This window comes from Miscanthus floridulus, chromosome 10, assembly GCF_019320115.1.
Source record: "Miscanthus floridulus cultivar M001 chromosome 10, ASM1932011v1, whole genome shotgun sequence".
NCBI lineage: Eukaryota > Viridiplantae > Streptophyta > Magnoliopsida > Poales > Poaceae > Miscanthus > Miscanthus floridulus.
Window position 1 is genome coordinate 122,298,175 of NC_089589.1, and position 22,181 is coordinate 122,320,355.

The window sequence follows — 22,181 nt, forward strand, 5'->3', positions numbered from 1 at the left end:
ATTTGCTTGGTGCGTGCATGAAATACAGGGTTAGCCGATAGGTACTTTGCGCCAAGATTATCACACCATAAACATGCTGCCAAAGGATGTGGAATACCTAACTCATCAAGTAATTTTTGTACCCACATTACCTCTGCAGTAGCGTTGGCCAAAGACTTGTATTCAGCTTTTGTACTTGATCTTGAAACCGTAGGCTGTTTTCTTGCACACCATGACACTAGGTTGCAACCTAGGAATATAGCAAAGCCGCCTGTACATCGTCTGTCATCAGGGCAACCGGCCCAATCAGCATCTGAAAAAGCACTTACAAGCATAGAGTTAGATTTTCTAATTTTTAACCCTAGGCCGATTGTTCCTTGTACATATCTCAATATTCTCTTGCAGCTTCCCAATGAACGGTCGTCGGCGAGTGAAGGAATTGACAAACTTTGTTGACCGAAAAAGACAGATCTGGCCGTGTGAGGGTGAGATACTAGAGAGCTCCAACAATGCTCCTGTATCTGGTTGAGTCCTCCACTCCTAACAGAGTGCCACTAGTGACTGAAAGCTTTTCGGTAGTATTAAGGGGTGTTTTGACGGGTTTACACAACTACATATTAACTCTCTTGAGGATATCAGAAGCATACCGTTCCTGTGTCAAAAGCAATTCACCTTTCTTTATTTGAACCTGTATGCCAAGAAAATAGTGAAGATTCCTGAGATCTTTGATTGCAAAGTCCTTCTCTAAATCTCGGAGAAGAGCATCCACTGCTTCCTGTGATGAACTGGCCACAATTATATCATCAACATATACAAGCATAAAGATGACATGATTTCCTTTTCAACAAAAGAATAATGATGTGTCAGCTTTGGAGGGAACAAAGCCTAGACTCTGAAGTTTACCACACAACCTAGAATACCAGGCCCGTGGTGTTTGTTTTAAACCATACATGGATCTGTCAAGTTTGCGTAAGTGATGTGGTTTGGTCTTATCTTCATAACCCGGCGGCTGTTTCATGTATACCTCTTCTTCAAGGAAACCATGCAAGAAAGCGTTCTGAACATCGAGTTGCCTCAAACACCAATCCTTAGACATAGCTAGAGAGAGCACAAGATGAATTGTGGATGCTTTCACAACAGGACTAAAAGTATCCTCATAATCAATGTCGTATCGTTGTTTGAACCCCTTTGCTACTAGGAGTGCCTTATATCTGTCAATTTTCCCATTTGTTCTTCTTTTGATTTTATAGACCCACTTGCAATCTATCACATTTTTACCTTTTTACCTTTATAGATGCCAAGTTTTATTACTGATCAATGCATCAAATTCAACATCCATAGCACGTTTCCAATTATTATCGACTAAGGCATGTTGCAAATCAATAGGACCTTCAGTGGTGGCTGCTAACTGACCATATCGAATAGTTCCATCAGTGTAAATTTTTTGTTTGCGTATACCTTGTTGTAGACGCGTGGTGGGTCGCTGGAGAGCCGGTGCTGCAGGCGACGTAGAAGATCCGGTGGGTTGATCTGTGGCTGGAGCAGAAGATCCGTCGAGCGAAGATCCAGTGGGTTGATCTGTGGCTGGCGTAGAAGATCCGGCGAGCGGCGGACCCAAGGGAGATTCTCCACCACTGGTCAAAATATCTTGTCCCCCCATCCGCGGAGCTAGGCGAGGCGAGTTCGAGACAGGTGGTGCATGCGGAGAGGATGCCGGTGAAGCTGACGCATTCATCACGAGCGCAGGAGTTGACGCCGCCGGATCCAAGACCGATCATGTCAGCTCCATAGTGGAAGGTGCAAGTAAATCAGCCTGGGGATCGCCGCCTGTTCCTGCCAAAACGGGAAATTGCTCGGAGAGCATGAAATGATGCCCGTTTCCAGCCAGATTTAGTTCGTTTGATGCCGAATTTTTTTCATGTGCTGCACACTTAGCCATAGGGTTAGTATGCAGGGAATTATTATCAAAATGATCTAAAGAATTGTCGTCCCCAAAATCATGAGAAGAATTTGTCAAAGTTGGAGGAAGGAGGAGAATTTCATATCGTAATCGAGCACCGGCGTTTGGGTGGAGTTCGGCGAAGGGGAAGACGTGTTCATCGAAGACCACATCTCGGGAAATATAGACACGCCCTTCATTGACATACATACACTTGAACCCCTTGTGTATGTTACTATATCCTAGGAATACACAGCGTTTGGAGCGGAATTGTAACTTGCGAGCCTTATAAGGCCGTAGATTCGGCCAGCATGCACAGCCAAAAGTACGAAGAGAGGAGTAGTCTGGTGTTTGATGAAACGGGTGTTCAAGAGGAGTTTGGTTATTGATAATTTTACTAGGGAGGCGATTAATAAGATAGGTGGCAGTGATGAAAGCTTCATCCCAAAATTTTAAGGGCATAGAAGCATGGGCTAAAAGCGAGAGACCTACTTCAACAATATGGCGATGTTTGCGTTCAGCGGAGCCATTTTGTTGATGTGCATAAGGGCATGTGACATGATGCGAGATGCCAATGCGCTGAAAGAAGGCATTCAGCTTTTGATATTCCCCTCCCAGTCAGTTTGCATAGCGAGAATTTTTCTATCAAATTGGCGTTCAACCATAGCTTGGAATTCATAAAATTTTTGAAAAACTTCAGATTTATGGCGAAGCAAATAAATCCATGTAAACTTGCTGAAATCATTAATTAAGCTAACGTAATAACTGTTTGTGCCAACAGAAGTGGGCGCAAGACCCCATACATCATAAAACACAAGTTCTAAGGGACTCAATGAGATACTCGTGGATCTAGGATAGGGTAGCTAATGACTTTTGCCCTTTTGGCAAGCATCGCAAACAATTTCTTTATTCAAATCGGCAACAAAGGGAATATTATTTTTGCTAAGGACTTGCTGAATGACTACAAAAGAAGGGTGGCCGAGACGACTATGCCACCTGGACGAAGGAGACTTGACAGCACCAAACGCCCCTTTATTCGATGATGACCTAGACTTCAACAGGTAGAGGCCGCCTTCACATTCCCCTCTAAGGATGGTTTTCTTCGTCGCCTAGTCCTTAATCAAAAAATAGTTTGGATGATATTCAATAAAAGCATGTTTATCGGATGTAAGACGATGAACAGATGCAAGGCTTTTGTTAGCTTTAGGAACATAAAGAACATTGTTTAGAACGAGATTTTGATTTGGGGTACGAATAAAACTTCGACCAATTTGATTGATTCTCATACCTACACCATTAGCAGCATGAACCTTGTTGTTTCCATGGTACTTGTCCCTTATGGTGAGCTTCTTCAGCTCTCCCGTGATGTGGTCGGTAGCACCAGTGTCGGTGTACCAGTTGGTGTCGATCCCATATGACGCAGAGGAGGCAGATCAGGATTGCTCTGGTGGGCCAGTGAAGGAAGCATCAAAACGCTTGAAGCAGCGGAGTCCGGTGTGGCCCTCCTTGCCATAGAGCTGGCAGATGGGTTTATCATCGTTGTAGTTCTACCGGGGGCGCCCGCTGTTGTTGTTGTTGCCACGGTTGCGGCCGCGCCTGCGTCCTTGGCCACCACCACCGCGGTTGAAACTGCCACAGCCTCCACGTGTAGCCGTGTTAGCAGATGAACCGGATCCACCGTGCAGGAGATCCATCCGATGTTCCCAGCTCACTAGCTGGGTGTAGAGCTCGCCCAAAGATAGCGGCTCCGTGCACGTCGCGACAACTGAGACAATCGGATTAAAATCCATGTCAAGTCCGGCTAGTACATAGGAGATGATCTCTTCATCTTCAAGACGTTTGCTGGTGGCCGCCATGTCGTCAGCAAGAGAGTTCATCTTGTTGAAGTAGTCGGCGATTGTAGACGAGCCCTTTTGCGCTATGGCCAACGCCATGCGCATGTTGATGATACGACCCCGAGACTGGGAAGCCGTCATCTCTGAGATCACTTTCCAAATCTCGGCTGATGTGGCGCAATTGGAGACTTGCACCTGGATCTCCTTGGAGATATTGGAGAGCAGATAGTTAACGATCTGTTGGTCCTTCGCAACCCAAGTTTCATACTCAGGGTTGGGGATGAGCTCAGTCGGCTTGTCGGCCGCCTTGGGGATCTGCTTCGCAGGCACCACAATGTCGGGCTCAAGATAGTGCGCTATCTGCGCACTGCGAAGAGCAGATAGCACCTGGGCGCTCCATAGGGGAAAATTCCCTTTGCCCAACTTCTCGGTGATGGGACAACCGATTAGAGAGAACGATTGTTGAAGCGCGGAAGAGGAAGCCATCGAGAATATTGTGGACTAACTTAACTCTGATTACCATGTGAAAATGGTTGGAACGTGATGCCCTCTCAGACTCACGGCTTCATGTTAATATAGCTAGAAAGAGCCCCTGGCGTAGCGGTACAACTTGTACAACAAGAAAAAGCTAACTACTTTGGTAACTCTAGATTTCATCACAAGATTACATCAATCAGGAGATACCTATCCTATCTAACCGAAGCCGTGATACTTGCCTTCACCCGCAATCCAAGCCTAAGTGCACAACCAATCTTCAGGAGATATCAATCAACCAGATATTGCGGTCATGTGATCCTATTTGATATTCTTGACACCGAGTTGTGTTTATAGCCCGTTCTCGCCGAGAAATTTCCTTGTCTATTGTTCATGTTCTCATGATCGTACGTTAATCCTCGGTTCCAACAAGTCGAAGGCGCAGAACGAGATCCCACATGGGGCGGCGTGCGCGTGCGTGGTAAGGAGCGACGCCGGCGTGATGGCGCCGCGGTACTTGAAGGCCTGCAGCTCCGGTGTGCCGACGATGTAGGTGGCCAGCCCGTGGCAGGGCTAGCCTACGGAGGCGCGCGCCGTCGGCGGAGAGCACGGTTAGGTTCTCGCAGGCCTCGAGTGTTAGGTCGACGAGGCTCGGGCAGGCGGAGACCAGCCGTTGTATGGTGCCGCCGCCCCTTCGGCTGGTGACCCTTGTCAGGTGCAACGTGTCCAGGGACGGCAGGGCGTTGGTCGATGGCAGCTCATTGTTGGGGTTTAGTCCCACATCGTATAGCGATGGTGGGGGAGCACAACATATAAGGCGGAAGAAGTCCCCACCTATAAGGCTAGTCTTTTGGGTTGAGAAGGCCCAAGGCCTTATATGTTGTAGCTCCGGTGGACCTGTGACCTGTGGGAGCGCAGGCTCGTGGTAACAAGCCGGGCCGGCTGTAAGCCAGCTCCAAGATCGTGAACTCGGTGGTTACCACCGGTTCCAACAATTGGAGCTGGCTTGCAGCCGGCCCGGCTCGTTACGAGCCTGCGCTCCCACAGGTCCCAGGTCCACCGAAGCTGACAACATATAAGGCCTTTGGGCCTTACTCAACCCAAAAGACTAGCCTGATAGGTAAGGGTTATCCCGCCTTATATGTTGTGCTCCCCCACTATCGCTACACGACGTGGGACTAAACCCCAACAATCTCCCCCTTAGTCACACATCGGGGTGCCCCGCCATATGTGACGCTCGAGATTTTTTATCGGGTTTAGCTTTTCTGACCATGGGCTCTGATACCAAATGTTGGAACTGGTGGTGACCACCGAGTGGGGTGCCCCGCCATATGTGACGCTCGAGATTTTTTATCGGGTTTAGCTTTTCTGACCATGGGCTCTGATACCAAATGTTGGAACTGGTGGTGACCACCGAGTTCACGATTTTGGAGCTGGCTTACAGCCGGCCCGGCTCGTTAACACGAGCCTACGCTCCCACAGGTCACAGGTCCACCGGAGTTACAACATATAAGGCCTTTAGGCCTTACTCAACCCAAAAGACTAGTTTGATAGGTGAGGGTTCTCCCGCCTTATATGTTGTGCTCCTCCACCATCGCTACACGATGTGGGACTAAACCCCCGGGCCGGCTGTAAGCCAGCTCCAAGATCGTGAACTCGGTGGTCACCACCGGTTTCAACAATTGGTATCATGAGCCCATGATCAGAAAAAAGCTAAACCCGATAAAAAAATCTCGAGCGTCACATATGGCGGGGGCACCCCGACGTGTGACTAAGGGGGAGATTATTGGGGTTTAGTCCCACATCGTGTAGCGATAGTGGAGGAGCACAACATATAAGGCGGGAGAATCCTCACCTATCAGGCTAGTCTTTTTGGTTGAGTAAGGCTCAAAGGCCTTATATGTTGTCAGCTTCGGTGGACCTGGGATATGTAGGAGCGCAGGCTCGTAACGAGCCGGGCCGGCTGCAAGCCAGCTCCAAGATCGTGAACTCGGTGGTCACCACCGGTTCCAACACTCGATGCAGCAGCGGCCGAGGCGGAGTGCGCGTAGCACGGCGCTGGAGGAGAAGAGGCTTCTCGGACGACGTACTCCTCGACCCGATCGGGCCCGTCGTTCATCGGTGGTGGCATCGGCGGTGGCAGCGGCGGCGTCGTCAGTGGCGGCTGCGGCAGCGGCAGCGGTGGCGTCATCAACGTCGTCGGCGTCATCGTCTTGTCCTTCCGCCATCTCGTAGTGCATGTCCATTTTCCTTGCGTCGTGCTCTTGCTCGATGGCGTCACCGGGTTCATGTCCATCCAGAGCAAAGGGCGTACGCCCAGTCGCAAATGGGTTCATCTCCATCCTCTCGCCGGCGCCATGCACGGCGTACAAGAGCCAGCCGTCCACGGCCTTAGTGGCATCATCCCCGCCGCGGAAGCCGAACTCGTCGAACGCGACGCAGAGCGGGCGCCACGGTGGCGGCAGTTGAGCGCGGTGGTGACGCCGGTTACAAAGCGCTGAGCCCCCGCCTCCCCGAAGGAGAGCGTGTGCACGGCGGCGAAGATTTTACCAAAACTCCAGAGAACATTGTTTTATCATGAACAAAATCTTGGATTTCGTGTTGCATCTTAAATTGATTTTTTCCAACATATGTGTAATGTGTATCTGTGCTTGTACACATACACAAGGGGACTGAAACGGGCCAATTCTCGGCTGCTGTTATCAGCTGTTCCATTCTCGTGACCAATCACGCAGAACCACGGTAAAGAGAAACATTGCATAATGTTACAGGACACCTATACACACTAAATTTCATCATTCCGTTTAAGTTTAGAAATGGTGTGGCAATACATCACAGCAGATTCTTCAGTCTTGACGCCACAATGCAGAAGTATGCCGACCATAACTCTTGGATCAGTTAGCAAGTGAAAAAATACCCAAGATTTGCATGCAAATGATTCTGCATTCATAAGCAAAAGAAGAAGAATGTCAAAAAAATTCAAATATACACAGAAAAGGTGGTGACTGATTCCTCCAATCCCCTGAAGCTACCACACACAGCATTGTGCCGTACATAATACATTCAGCCTTTTGCATGTACACATGTACTGAATTTAATAATTTCCCTGAAAACTAGACAAAATAACCAATGTGATGACTCGCACCTGAGAACGTCAAAAAGCTTAGCCATCAGAAGGTAACTGGTCCTCCTCAAGCTCCATTGTACATATGAAACATTCCCTCTGGAAGATCAAGAATTCCTGACAAACATTGAATAGCCATTTTGTTAGTGCCAAGGGGGAAAAAATAAGGACTGGGTGCATTAACAAATGAAAGATCATCGAAGTAACCTGCAACTGCTGCTGGCTGAACAAATGCATCATTCCAGACTCGGCTGAACCAACTAACTCAATTAGTTTGTCACAGTTATCTAGAGAATCACCTGCTGCGGAGAGTGCGATACATGCCTGCCAAATAAAAGCAACAAAAAATAATGTATCATCTACACTGGAGAGAGACAGCAAGAAACTATATGTATTTTGTACTATGATTTGCTTGATCACCTGCATAGATCTTAGAATTGTTTCAGGAAGGCAGCATCTCCGACACAGCCCTCGAATTATGTAAGCAGCAGTGCTCTCCACAGAGCCACTCCCATCAGAATACCAAGCATCAAGCCGTGAAATTGCCATTGAAACTCCAGGTTGGAATCGACTGAGTTCACCTGCCATAACAAACCATTCAAAACCACTGCACAAAATATTTCAAACAGTGGTCGCCTTTTAGAGTGAAGATACCTTTAAAGCCAGCAGCCATGATTGCGGCAAGAAGACCTCCATCATTGGCTTCATGAAGCCCATATCCATCACCTTCTGCTCCTAAGCAGCGAAGAGCAACTTCAATACAGCATGGATCTCTAGAAGAGACCTCGACATCCACCTGCTCATTTGCTCAATAGATAATACACATTTAAAATTTGCTGAAGTCCACTAAAATATATTGAAGTTGGAAGTCAAAGTGCTGTCAACAGTTCTTACTAGGCACTATAACTATTTTGATTGACTTACATGTAACGAGCCAGACTTAACAAATTTATTTTGGAAGCAAAAAATCTTTGAGCAAAAGGACCAAACCTTCAACTGGCGATGCAGCACATCATCTTCACTGACAGTTGAATATAGTGCACTTGTCAAAGCTGTGCATGATGTTGCATCTGGTAACATACATTCGCCAGAAGGTAGGCAGAGCATTGCAAAAGCATGCACCTCAAGGAAAATAACCTCCGAGGATTCAAATGGACTGCTCTCAACAGCATACAACCATGGTCTTTCATCCCCTGATTGCAACGGACAAGAACATTAAAAACAAGGAAAACAAAGTCGAATGCTTACATATACAATCGAAATTTTTGCAGCAGTGAGAAGCATATTTTCACACCGGTGCATCATATAAAACCATTTATGTCTTACTGCGTAGTAACAAGAATGCCAAGTCCAGTGTTTCTTTAGCTGCAGCAACAGCTTGATCCTTTTCCTCTGCCGAAAGCATCTCAGGAGAAACAGCGGCATTCTTCATCTCAATTTTAAGCCAACTGCGGTAAGTCGCATCCAGGGAGTAATATTCATGCTGTTTGGCCATACAAAAGCAACACTTGGTTAAGAATACTTATTAGATTCATTACATAAAAATAACAATATTATTTGCATAAAGAGAAGATGCACATCGGTATTAACAACAGAGACCATACCCAATCTTCAAACTCCATTAAGTTATCAGATACCTCCGGATCTTCCAGTGAAATTAAATTTTCTTTTTGCTTTAACGGTTCAGCTAAAATGGCAAGCAACTTGTGTGGCCCTGCTGGTAGCTCAGGGACTCTCCTCATTGATATCAGGGAAAACTCCCTGAACAGTGTATTGCTGATTGATAAAGAAATAATATATAAGTTTCATGATAATGTCTTTTGGGGAAAAAGGAAATAAAACCCACATATAAATTTGCAACGATAAATATAGTGATGGCATGAAAAAAATATGAATCCATGTTTCTCTTGAACAAGAACAAATTAGAGAACTAATTACCTATGCATCAATGCCCGTATCAGAAGCTTCCCAGTGATCATTTGAAAGTCTGGAATCGAGGATGGTGGCGTGAAGCAAAGCCACTGAATAACCATTGCCTTTTGAAGTGATTGCAGGTGATGTTGATGCGCAACATCAGACAAATCCTCATCATACTTACTGGATTTTGTTTGTCGAGATCTTGAAAGCACCCTTCATTAAATTTCAAAACTTCTAAGAATATATCGACAAACACAAACAAAAAGTCTGAAACTCGGTGAATTTTATGCGACATATTCACAGGATCAACAAACCTTTCAATGATCTCTTCAAAACAAGCCTTGGATGCATCATCAGATGAGAAAGGCAGATATTCCACAGCAGAAAGGAAGAGCTTGTACATAGTATGCAAACTGTTGCGAGAAAAAGAAGTGTGAGCATGTACATTGAATTCATTTGAAGTTACTGAATTAGCTCCAGTCTTTAATCTGTATTGCGTGCTGCCACTTTGATTTGCCAACAAGGCAACAACCAAAGGACAGGCAAGATCGAACAACCAAAAATACAATGATATAACCTGTGTCCATTATTATGAAAAACAATGGACAACCGAAAATAAAACTGATATACCAAGATACTCACAACAGCAGACAATTACGTAGATAAGCATATGATAATAATACCTGCTATTTAACCTTAGTTCCATCATTTCCACAAACAAATTAATGCAAAGGTCATGTTGAAGCTGAGAGGCATATACTCCAACCAACTCTTCTTGATCTTCTAAGAACAAATACCTCACGTACCTGGAGTCATTAAATTTTCATTTATGATGATAAATAAGACACATCAAGAAGGCATACACAGCATCTGGACTAAGGTGAGAATGTAAGATCAACAAAATTAAAACAGCAATGCTTAGTTTAGATAAAATAATAATACTAGAAATAAAGGATCAAGCCCTTGATAAATTTGATGGAAACGATGCATGCTACTTATGTAACTGTATTGTGGAAATTGTTATGCTATAGTACCATACAATTGAAACTTAAAATCACCCAAATGGATATTAAGGACCAGTAATAGTAATTGATTAAGCCCCAAAAGGCGAAAATTGAAAAGTTGGGGCTCAACGGCAATGCAAGATTAGTTCTTCATAAATAAAACTTACATGTTGATGATGAGATCACCAACAGTAACCAGTTTTTCATCCAACTCATCGTCCATTTCATCACTGAAAAGGTGCCTCAGCACAAGAACAATATGTGCCCCGAAGCGTATCATCTCAGGGTCATCAAGGGGCCTAGATGAACACAGAAGTTATTGAAAAGTGATATGATAAACGGATTTAAGTATTTGAAGATTATCACATACAAAATCACAGACTTTACCTTGCAGTATTATTATGGTTCTCTTCAGCAGATGATAACCATGACCATAGAAGGTCAAGAAGATGAGATATATGTCCACTCATGAGATTCATCTGCAATTAGACAACTAGGGGATCTGTAACACCCTAAAATTTGCATCATTTTAAAATAGGTGAATTTGATTTAATTATGCATTTTGTGAGCATGTAAACTTAGAAAAATAATAACTTTTGTTAAATTAAAATCAACTATAACGTCTAGCAATATGTTTGTGCATACATGCTGCTGCATATTTATTTTTGTGAAGATTGGGTTTGATCAAAACTGCAAAAGAATTTGAATTTGGTTTTGAAAATGTGTTTAAGGAAAAGGAAAGGAATTTTTTACCTCTCTCTCCCTCGCAGCCCAGCTTCCACCTCCTCTCTCCCCACAGCCCAGTGCGCTACGCGCGGCCCGCTTGGCCGGTCAGCCCAGCAAGCGGCCCAGCCGAAGCTGCGCGGAGGCGCTGCCCCTTTTCTCCTTCTGCCTCTCTGCCGAGTCGGCCCTGCGCCTGGAGTCGCTGACACACTGGGCCCGCGTGTCAGCCGCGTCTTCCTCCTTCCGTTCGTGTCCGAGTAGGACTCTGCTCCGCCGGGAGTCCGCATCCGCCTCGCTTCCCGCCCGATTGGCGTGCGCCCCACGCTGCCCTACCCCTTAAATAGCGCCCTACGCCCGCGCCGCCTCCCTATCTAGCCCGAGAGCAAGCCGCTGCCGCTCCCAGAGACCACAGCGCCGCCGCCCAGCTCGCCGCGGGCAACGCCTTCCCCTCCCTCTTCTAATCTGGACCGTCCAGATTAGATCCAACGGATCAGATTTCATCATACCATTTCGCTGGTTGTTTTGCAAGAGCCCCTCCCTTTTCCAGTAATCTAACCCGCAGTCTACAACGTATACTTCAAAATACGTTTTCTCTTTCTGAAAGCATAGTTTCCCTCTGTTAGATTCAAAATACGTTTTCTTTATTTACAGATTTGCCACTGATCTTGTTTTAGCCATAACTTCTTCGTTTTAACTCCGTTTTGGTCCGTTCCAGTTGCATTAGATTCGTAATTGAGTAATCTACATGTTCATCCTACTGTTAGACATGTTTTCAACTTTTGAAATTCAAGGTTAGATTTAATTTATTATTTTATTAAAGAAAATCTTGTTTAATTCATAACTTCTTCGTTATAGCTCCGATTTACGTGATCTTCGCGTCTGTGTGTTCATAGCGAGACGTAGATCCGTTTTACAAACTTTTCATCTTGATTTTATGCTGTTGGTGTACTGTTCTAATCTATAGCCTTTGTTTGCTATGCATGATTGCTTCTTGATGCTTGTATGTTGTTGTGATGATCGAATATAGACGGTGAGCAATTCATGGGTAATCAAGAGTACTACTTTGACGAGCAGGATCAGCAGGAACACTTTGATCAAGGCAAGTATAGCATGGGATCATCCTTTTTCCCTATTAACCTTAATACACTTAATTCATGTGCATATGTCTCCTTGTTATATTTAAGGATTTCCTAGAATTGGACTTATACCTTGTCACCTATAGGATATGCATTGGGTAGCCTTTGCTAGTGCTCAACTAAACCATGATTTTATAACTTGACTAATGGTATATGCAATAAACATTAAAACATGACTTTTTAGCAACTTAGAAAAAGGGGGTTGGAGTATTTAGCTACTTTCTAAATGCTTCAAATTCCTCTCCCTAAGGACTTTATCTCTAAGTGATCATCCGGGACTTACAGTACAACTGTGAGGGCCACATGGCTTTAGCTCAGTACAAGGACATTTTCTAGCTTGTTAGTGGTTACCTTTATGGCGCAAGAGGGGCTTGACGAATCGGGTATAGTTCTGCCTCTGTCTTTATGTGCATAGCCTACGCGGAGTGTGCCATTTAGAAGGGGAGCTCTACATCTGTTTGCCAATTGGAAACCTAGCGGTCCTAACTTGTTAGACGAATCTTTGAAAGGCTTCATAATGTACCCTGCCTGCTCACCTTGTAAGTGCTTTGGGAGTTATAAACCCGGGCGTATAGGTAATCACGACTCACAGTAAAAGTGTACAACCTCTGCAGAGTGTAAAACTGGTATATCAGTCGTGCTCACGGTTACGATCGGCCTTGGAACCCTTATGGAATAGATGATCACTATTAATTACTTGTTTATGCTATTCATTAATCATGTTTGCATTGATCATGTGTTTACTTTGGGATTATGACAACTTGTTGCTACTCTTATGCTAAAATTGTGACAACTAAAAGTTAAATGTTGTTAAACCTGTGTCAAGCCTTTGAGCCTCATGAACCCCATGTTACACTTATTGAGTACGAGATGTACTTACGCTTGTTTATTTTCATTATTTGGATAAAAATCCCGGATGGGTAACAGATTGCTATGGTGATAACGACTTCCCTGAGGATTACTAGTCTTGTGGTCAACCAGTTGACATCCTTGTGCTATAGAGCTTCCGCGAGAGAGTTATCTTTATATTTCCGCTATAGTTATGTGAAGACTATGTGATATTATTCGTGATGTAATAAACACTTGTGATGATACTTTCTATAATTTGTCGGCTTATGTGTGTGATTGATCTCTGGGCGCACATAAGATTATCATCCCATTTTATCCTTAAAATTGGGTGTGACAGGATCGCAGTTCCAAATGGGTAATGATCTATCAATTTTAATTCGAGGGAACTTTCAATGAAGTGTGTTTTTTAGCACATTAATCATATGTGCGTCCCAGTTAACATGGGTCAACAAAAAAAATCATAAAGTTACTGAGTTAGAAAAGAATTGCATCCTACAACTCTCCAACATGGAAAACAGGTAACAAAGACATGTTCATATGCTTGGAACTTTGGATCCACACACATGTACAGGTGTTTTACTAGAAGGGCCTTGGTTAATGTAAAACAAAAACTGGCATATATCATAAAAATTAGCCCAATTCCAATGCTATCATGTAGAGCAATTTACTCAGTTCAGTAAATACCATTAGAAAAGAACATAGACAAAATGCGTGATGCACAGAACAGAGGTTGTCCTTCAGCAGTTCATCCTTGGAAACAAAAATTACCTGAATTTGTCGATGCTGCTCCCGGCATGCTCGAGACACAGTTTCATGAACAAGGTCACTGCATCACATGAGTGAACAATAGTATAAGTAATTAGAAAATGGAAAGGATCATCGGAAGCACTAAATATTTAATACCTTGAGTGGAGTTTCTGCAGAAGAGAAGTTAAATCACGAGGTTGCTGATCAAGAACATGGTATGGCCAACTTTCTGGACCAACTGAACTTTGGGCTCCATTCATGTCATCATCAAGCTGCTTTTCATCTGGTCTACTTGTTTGGTACTGAGATAATTCTAGATCCACTTGAACATCTAGCCAGGATCTTGCCATTGCCCAACAAGCTGACTAGGAAAGGGAATGAAAAAAGATGCATCACAAACCAACAGTCGAAGCCTACCTGGAAAGAATAAAATCAAATCTACAAAATACCTCCCAGTCAGTACAGATTGGTAAGACACGCTTTAAGTTACTGCACTGTAAAGCATATACAGCCATCTCATAACGGCCTCCATCTTGCTCAGCAATTTTCTGAAAGAATACTATCAATTCAGAGTGCATGTAGAGAAGCAGCAAACATAAAGAATGAAACAGACCAGTTGTTCAATAAGTACAGAACTACTAAAAACACAGAAAGAGGCATACTCTACAGCGAGAGTAGAGTTCACCTCTGAAGCACAATACGATGCCCATTTCCAAAGATGCCACTGCCGCCCAACACCACTTTCTAATTCAATGGCTTGTAGTGTTCTGTACTTTCCATTCTTGTGCAATGCATCCAGGGAAGGGAACATATCTATGCCACCAAAAGGACAAAGAGTGGCAGCTCTCCATGCCTGAAAGTATACTCAATAGTCAGCATCAGAAAATAATAGAGATGATAATAAGAATAACACAATCTACCCTGACTGATCTACCTGGCCAGCAGAACGGCACAACTCAGATGCCTCTTCTAATCTTCCTGCTCTTAAAAGAGTCCATATATCTTCTAGAAGCAATTCATCTTGCTTCTGCTTATAGACAAACAAAAGGAAATTTGGTATTACTATAATTGAGGCACTAAATGAAAAAGATTTCAGAAGATAATCATTGTTTTGTATATAGTGACGTTAGTCAATTTGTTTCCTTTAGTTCATTGAAGAAATAAATTTAAAAAGGCAAGATCATCCAGGAAAAACAAGGGATAGGAACATGAAAGTTGACTAGTTCACATAAGTGAAAGAACGGTCCCAGAAAGGTCAAATGAAACCAACTGCAATGCATATTTCCAGCATCAGCATAAAAGATTATATGCACCATAAAAGCCTACCTTGTCATCAGGAAGAAGTTGGGCTCCTTCACGAGTTGGAGCATCAAAATCCACATGCTTCACTATAGTAGAATCATTATTATTTCTTTTTAGGTACCTCTGTGTACGGTGCCAAACACCAGAACTTGGTAGGTATGAACCAACATGATGTCCTCTCACCTACATGAGTGAATAAGCAGGATGTCATCTTATTAATTTGCTCACACATATAACTCGATCAGCTACTCTATAGTTTGTCCTATGACTAATACCAACAGAAAACAGTCCAAAGGGTAAAGAAATAACTGAATCAAGAAGATCTGGACAAATCTTAATGAATGAGCCATGGATATGTCATAGTTATGCTGTAGACACTACCATACGTGTGGGCGTACCCAGTGCAGAGAGCTCCCGCTCTGTGCGGGGTCTGGGGAAGGATGTTAGTGGCAAGCCTTACCCTCGCCTGTGCAATGCGAGGAGACCGCGACTCGAACCCGGGACCTTCCGGTCACAGGCGGTAAGACTCTACCATACGTGTAAATATAGAATTACAGATTACTAATATCTTTACTCACTTGTCATGGAAATCCTAAAAATTACTCCCTCTGTCCCAGAAAACTTTATTTTTAGCTTTTAGACACTAGGGTGGTGTTTGGTTCATGTTGTGGGAATGGGAACGCCAATGGAATCCGATACTGCTGTGATCTGTTATGGCTAATGGTTAACGGAATTTGTTTGGTGAGCTCATGTAATCGGGTAGTCCAAGAGGAAGCAGGGAGCAACAAGCCAGCAAAGGCAGCAATGACATCGCGCCGACGCGGACTGTGGAGCGGCGGAAGCGGCGGAGATACCAGAGCCGTGAAGTCATGAGGTGCTGAACAAGAAGCGGTGGTGGCGGACATCGGAGCTCGCGATTACAAGAAGCGGCGGCGGTGGACACCGGAGACTGCGATTCGCAAATCGAACGCCTCGCACGAGAGACGATCGAGTGGCGGTAGACACTGGAGCTCGCGATTACGATAAGCGGCGGCGGCGGAAGTCGCAACGCCTCGCGCTATCTAGGGACGATCGAGTGGACGGGGAAGGGAATGGATAACGCTGGTTTTGGAGAGGTATCGAGGTTGTATAAGGCCGTATCAGATGCCGCTGGTAACAGATACGGGCTGGTCTAACCAAACATAAATCAATGCTATCGGTTCACGCTGTAAATGGATAACGGGCAAAAGTGGCGGAACCAAACAGCTTGTAGGTTGGACCCATATCAGCCTGAGATTGCAGCCTGAATGCCTCCACGCATTCTTTTAATTAGCGGCTTATTCCTTGTTTAGTGTGGATCACCTTCAATAAATAAGGGTACATGTGTAATTTCTATTGAGCACTAATCTGTTCTATAAAGATCCTAAAACATCAAGTATTTGGGACCGAGGGAGTATATTAGTGGAAGGTTGCTCCATTCCATGTCAATCACATGACACTACAGAATTCCCACAAAATAAATGATAATAGTCATTAAAAAATACCTTACCTTCTTCTCCAAATCAAGAGCTTCAGAAGCAAGACCTTCGAGCCAAAGTATGATCCGCAGACACAGTTGTGCTGTAAGGTCTGCTGCAACAAAGCGGCAAGCCTCCTGATGGGATGTAATTGGCGGCTGTTTACAAGTACATCTCAAAACTTAGGTGAATATACATATCAGAGGACAATAATTCAAAGGAGAAAAAAAAAGGACTTGAATCCATTGGTAGCTATAACTTAATATGTCTTACCACCAACAGCTCTCCAGAAAGCTCCTCATGTCCTGTCATGAAGCAGATCAAATAGTCAAGAAAATACAATAGTTACTCCAGAAGTACTCATTTATAGTTTATGGTACTGCTAATGAAAATCATAGAAAGAATGATCTGTTTATAAGTATCCAAATATTGGAAATATTACCTTTGCCATAGAGGTGCCAAAGAAGTGACCAGGAAGCAGCTTCGTCCAGTAAAAGTTGTGCCTTTTGCTGCATAAGTTTATTGTCCACCATCCGAAGCTTTCCAGTGGCAGCAGATCTGAAAATTTAAGAGTGTCACACAGATATCCCAAAGTTAGTATATAAGCTATAATACAGGCATCTCATCAGTTGACGTTAGCAGCCTTGTGCTTTAGTTGAAACAAATAGGGAAAAGAACTACATTCAGTCAGTGATAACTTAGCTGTGAAGAAATGAATGGCAAACTAAGTCCTTAAAAATCTAATCAGCAATTTGACTAAGTAACAGTTAAATTTTAACAGGCAAAGTGTCACTTCTAAGAGTTTCGGAGAAGTAAAATACTAAAATCTAACAGCTGAAATGAAGTTTGCAATGACAACCTGATTGACTCGGAAGCATTTCGACATGTCCTCTCGAATTGTTGAATTACATCTGGGAAGGGCATCAAACCTGAAACAGAAAAGAGACATTAAATAACACAACTAAGTCGTTAAAAATCTAATCAGCAATGAACTGGAAAATGGAAAGGAAGTAAAGGGTGTTGCTTTATGTCATGCAACTCAAGAACATAGCTAAAACCTACACACTCCCTAAAATCCTAAATTCAGATTGCCAGTCACTGTATAAATAAGGATGGAGATTTCTGGTGCTTCCATTAATCATCTGGTAAATAACAGATGGTCACACATGTGCTACAACGCTGAAGATGAATGGAGAAGATCAGAAAATTGAGGATAGAATTCACAGCCACCCAGTAATAAACTGCTATATTTTGCTACTTGAAAATATGTGCGATTTATTTCAGAAGAATAAGTTTGATTAAGTATTCATTATTGGTTAAAATCAAATAAAACAAAAAGGAAAACAATAACACTGATTATAAGCACATTAATTGACAATAAACAAAAAACTACAAACAAAGCTTTGGAACAGAAAGCATCACCTTAACAAAAGAAATCATCCCAAAAACAAGGGAAAAAAATAATAGCACGTGCCATAGTGACTACTCCTACAAGCAGGTCAGTAACCAGACCACTGTACTCTTCTAACCTTGGTTCGCAGAATCGAGGAGAGTTGCAAACATTGTAAAAGACGTTTCTCCTTCATGTGGCACATATATGTCGTCCTCCAGTTTGACTGGTTTCAGCGTCTGCCTCACTGCTTGCCTGCCCAAACTGTAAGCCGCGTCTGATGCAGAACCGCCATCAAGAGATGTCCTTTTCGCTGAACTGTACAGTCTCGATCCATCCAAGCTTTCTATGTTGGAATAATCGGCAGCCTCCTGCTTTATGTCTTCAAGGAATAAACCAGCATTAGGCCGCCTCGGGATGCTTTCTCCATCGTATAACAGCCTTGGTCCAGAGGACTTGGAGAGTGAGCTTCCCAGCAGAGGAGAGACATTTGAAGAAGACAATCTCTTTCTGTAAATTGCAAAGCGAAACACATAATTAGCAACCACTGGCAGATTAAAAAAAAAAGAACTAGAATGTCCGCACATATCACATACATAGGGTTTCATATAACTCTCCTGTGGTAAAATTAGCTGCCTAAACCATTTCGGCCATATACAAAGAAAACTAGCTGAAAAAATAGGCTCAATGAGCCAGTAAGTACAGAATTTGTCCTGGACTAGAACACAATAAGCCAGTCTGAGCATCGAGAGGCAGCAGAGATTGGCTTGTGCGGTTGTGCCATTCAGGCACTCCCAAATCACACAAAGTCTCATCTGTGCACTGGGAACACTTGTAACATGTTCTGATTTCTATGCAACAAAATGTTGGGCTTAATATGCTTTCCAAGCAATTGGAGGTTCCAAAATGCTGCCGAGGTGACTGGGCATTCGTACTCGGGGTCTCAACGAACTGACACACTTTATCACCAATGAACCCATGGAAGCTCCAATTGGTACGCGCAGCCCCGAGAACACATCTAGACAAGACCATCGCACAAATCAACCAATCCCTCCCACCCATTCGAACCTCAACCGTCGCCAATCACAACTAAACTAAGCCGCCACACCCGCGTCATCTATTCGGCAGCGCAGCATTTGGGAACGCGAATGAAGGAGCGGGGGTAGGAGGGGGAGCGAGCGCCTGACCTGTAACGGCGGTACTCCTCCCGGCGGCCGGAGGACTCCGGGTCGAAGTAGCTCGGCGTCGCCGCCAGCGGCGGAGGCGGCGGCCTGGACGAGCGCGGCGACGGCGAGGGGTCCACCTCCATGGTCGCGAGGGTTCAGCTATGGTTTTGGTCCCTCGCCTCGCCGGCGGAGTCAGTGACTGCTCGCCGGGAGAGAGCTCGAAAAAGAGACAGAGGAAGAAAAGGAAAATGTTAATCGCACGGTTTTTGTGGGCCCAATCTGGGCTTCGCTTGCTGCGTGGGCCTGATTGATGGAAGTGTTTATAGGCCGGGCTCACAGTCACAGCGCGTTGGCGATCTCAATTTTCCTAGTAGGCACTTTTTTTAGATTTTTTTCGAAACAGAAGATGTATATAAGCAATCATCAAAATCAAATTCAGCACGGATTATCATGATGATGTGTCCAGCTAATACTTATCACCAGTCCACGTCATGTGTCTATCGCTGATGGAGTACGGGGCTAAACTTAGGCCTCGTTCGTTTTGGCCCGGAATGGCCCGGAACGCGGCCTGATCCGCCCGGATTGACATGGACCGGTTTGAAGTCAGGCCGGGCTAGGATTGATCGTTCGGTTAGATACGGCCCGGAAAAAAAACGGGCCAGGTTTGGCCATTCCGCTCCCTCCACGACCCGGAACAAAGCCACACCTCCTACCCTCCAGATCGGATCCTGGAGGGAGGCGGCGTGAGGTACGACGCGACGCGAGAACCAGAGGTGAGGCGACCATGAGCTCCCGCAGTGGAGGCGGAGGCGGGGCGGGGCGGCGTGAGGCGACGACGACGGCGACGGCGACGACGACGCCATCGACTCCAGGCGTACATCCTTCCCCTTCCTCGTCCTTCTCGCCGGTGATCCCCTCGCTCTCCCCTTCTCTCCCCTTCGTCCGGACATGTATTTTAGGGTTCTTGATTTGGTTCTTGCGCGTCTCTTCTTGGATCCGGAGTATTTGGGATATTTGGGTGCCGTTCGGGGTACACGGGGAGGCCAGGACGTGAGGAGTAGAGCTCGTGTTGAAGATGTCCGCCTGCAGCGATGAGATGCTTCTCCCGAAGGAGTCGTCGAACAGCTAGTGGTCCATGCTAGCTAGCTGCCACTTTGTGTGTGTTCTTAGTAGATCTCAGGAGATGAAATTAAAGAGGAATCCCTATGAGGCCACGCTGACATTATTATTCTTTGAGCACCAGCCTGGATGTTTTCTTTTCCATTTGTGCGGCAATACTGTTTTAATTTGGATACATACATCATAGTATAAGATTGATAGTGGAGTACTGTACTTGTAAAGGTTATAGGCACGGATGATGTAAACCATCAATTGATGACTGCCAAACTAATACTCCAAACTGAATACTACTCCTAGTAGCTTGGGTACAGTACTGGATAGCAGCATCTCGTCACTTTCAGAACAGGTTCAAGTGTGTAGGACGGCTCATGTGTGCTACATCCTTGTCTGCCAACAGTCGCTGGATTTCATCAGCTAGCGATAGCACCATGTGGAGCATAATCCTCTTGCCACAGAATGCTTTCTGAAGAAATTCACACCGCAAGTTCTGAGCACTAAATTTTTAATTTTCTCTTGCTTAATATTTTTATTTTCCTTCTATCAGCTAGTTGTAATTTGTAACTGGAATTGGATGCCTTGTCCTCAACTTGAATTGAATGTTACCAAACCATGGCCATGCTTTGATACTGGTGCTGGAATCTGGCACAATATGGGTGTGAACTAGATCGAGAAGCAACTTTGGTTTGGCTCAAAAGTGCGATGGTCTAACAGGTCAGTCTACTTAATTGCTGAAAACTTGATGTTTTCCTTTTATTTTTTTACGTCATTTAGATGAGTAAACTTAGTACTTTAGTACCTTAGTAGCTAATTAATGGACTTATATCAGTAAGATTTACGTCATTTAGATGAGTAAACTTAGTACCTTAACCTTGCTGTAAACTGGCATCCATGTTCATAAACGAAACTGTTCTAACTTAAGCTCCCAAGATTGATGTCAAAACTGTCTTTCAGAGTTTCAGGTTCAGGGTTCAGAGTTTCAGTATTTTCAGTCCAGCTCTAATTGTTTAGTTTAAATTATTATTAATATATGACTGTACTATTTATAATTATTAAAGTCAAACAACAGTTTGAAGCATATTTGGATCCTCAACTCATTGTAAATCATTGATCACTTGTCAACAAGAACTGTACTATTTAGAAGAGCACAACTCATCTGTATAGTAGGCAAGGCCTACTTGGCTATTTTTTTAGTAGATAGGTGCAGTACTGTTCATTCAGTCTCTTGATGAAGTGTAGACTTAAACAAAAGACTGATCTCACTTGGTTGTGTGTGCGTGCGTGTGTGTGTATTGCGTGGGGCTGAAGGGGTTCTGCATAAATTTATCTTTTTAATAGCTTGGTAGAATGGATACATTGCTGTGATGCAGCTATTGTCTCAATCTGCACATGATAGTCTAACTCGCATATTTATTCTCAAACTGCACATGATAGCCAGCAACAGATACACTTTTGTCTTTAATTTTTTGCCTCCTATTTAGGGAAGTTCTTTAGATCAATTATTTAGATCAATAGAAATGCAAGGAATGAAGGGCAGGCCTGGTGCAAGCGGTAGAGTTTTCTTTGTGATAATGGAGTGAATAACTCTGAAATGCTCAAATCAGTCTAAAACTCTGAAATCCTGCCTATTGTCTTTTTATCAGGATAATGGGGTGGGCATAAACCGGTAACATTGTTGTTATGCAAGCCAGTTACCGAGAAGTAGTAGTGACTGCAGTTGTAAAGTTATTTGAAATACTCAATTATCACCTCTATAGCCGGTTGCATGAATATAACAGGAGCCGGAGTTATATGCAGTTGTGTGCCTACTAGTGCTAGAATTATTTAAGGGAAGGACTTGAACTGTCAACCAAACTAGTAGGCCGACCAGTAGAGTTTTTACAAATCACATTGGTGAGGTGAATGGTCCAGTATCTCACTCTCAGCTAAGGTAGTTCAGAGCAAGGCTAGTTCCCATCAGTTATTCATGTTATTTTGATATACA

General features: G+C 44.1%; 1 protein-coding gene and 1 non-coding gene across 2 annotated transcripts; both read right to left on the bottom strand.

The window, feature by feature from the left end:
* Nucleotides 1-3,619: 3,619 nt before the first annotated feature.
* On the bottom strand, nucleotides 3,620-3,756 carry LOC136490472 (small nucleolar RNA Z247). Its single transcript, XR_010767751.1, has one exon. It is a non-coding gene; the product is annotated as a small nucleolar RNA Z247 (small nucleolar RNA).
* Nucleotides 3,757-6,821: 3,065 nt separating this feature from the next.
* Nucleotides 6,822-19,322, bottom strand: LOC136485555 (nuclear pore complex protein NUP107-like). Its single transcript, XM_066482408.1, has 25 exons — nucleotides 19,103-19,322; nucleotides 18,055-18,425; nucleotides 17,385-17,454; nucleotides 16,968-17,083; nucleotides 16,799-16,830; nucleotides 16,558-16,683; nucleotides 15,054-15,212; nucleotides 14,662-14,754; nucleotides 14,413-14,580; nucleotides 14,177-14,275; nucleotides 13,884-14,092; nucleotides 13,749-13,806; nucleotides 10,660-10,751; nucleotides 10,440-10,571; nucleotides 9,952-10,074; nucleotides 9,583-9,681; nucleotides 9,290-9,481; nucleotides 8,956-9,127; nucleotides 8,678-8,834; nucleotides 8,342-8,544; nucleotides 8,006-8,147; nucleotides 7,772-7,932; nucleotides 7,559-7,675; nucleotides 7,373-7,468; nucleotides 6,822-7,167 (listed from the first exon to the last, which is right to left on the bottom strand). Exons 1-24 carry the CDS (start codon nucleotides 19,222-19,224, stop codon nucleotides 7,391-7,393), a joined length of 3,291 nt encoding a protein of 1,096 aa, XP_066338505.1. The 5' UTR covers nucleotides 19,225-19,322; the 3' UTR covers nucleotides 6,822-7,167; nucleotides 7,373-7,390.
* Nucleotides 19,323-22,181: the final 2,859 nt, after the last annotated feature.

Excerpts from the sequence above, each read along its gene's own strand:
- LOC136485555 (XM_066482408.1), bottom strand. The coding sequence starts at position 19,224 with ATGGAGGTGGACCCCTCGCCGTCGCCGCGCTCGTCCAGGCCGCCGCCT. Across the intron at positions 9,682-9,951 it reads GAACTAAGGTTAAATAGCAG|TTTGCATACTATGTACAAGC; the intron begins GTATTATTATCA and ends TTCTCGCAACAG. Across the intron at positions 9,482-9,582 it reads TTTGAAGAGATCATTGAAAG|GGTGCTTTCAAGATCTCGAC; the intron begins GTTTGTTGATCC and ends AATTTAATGAAG.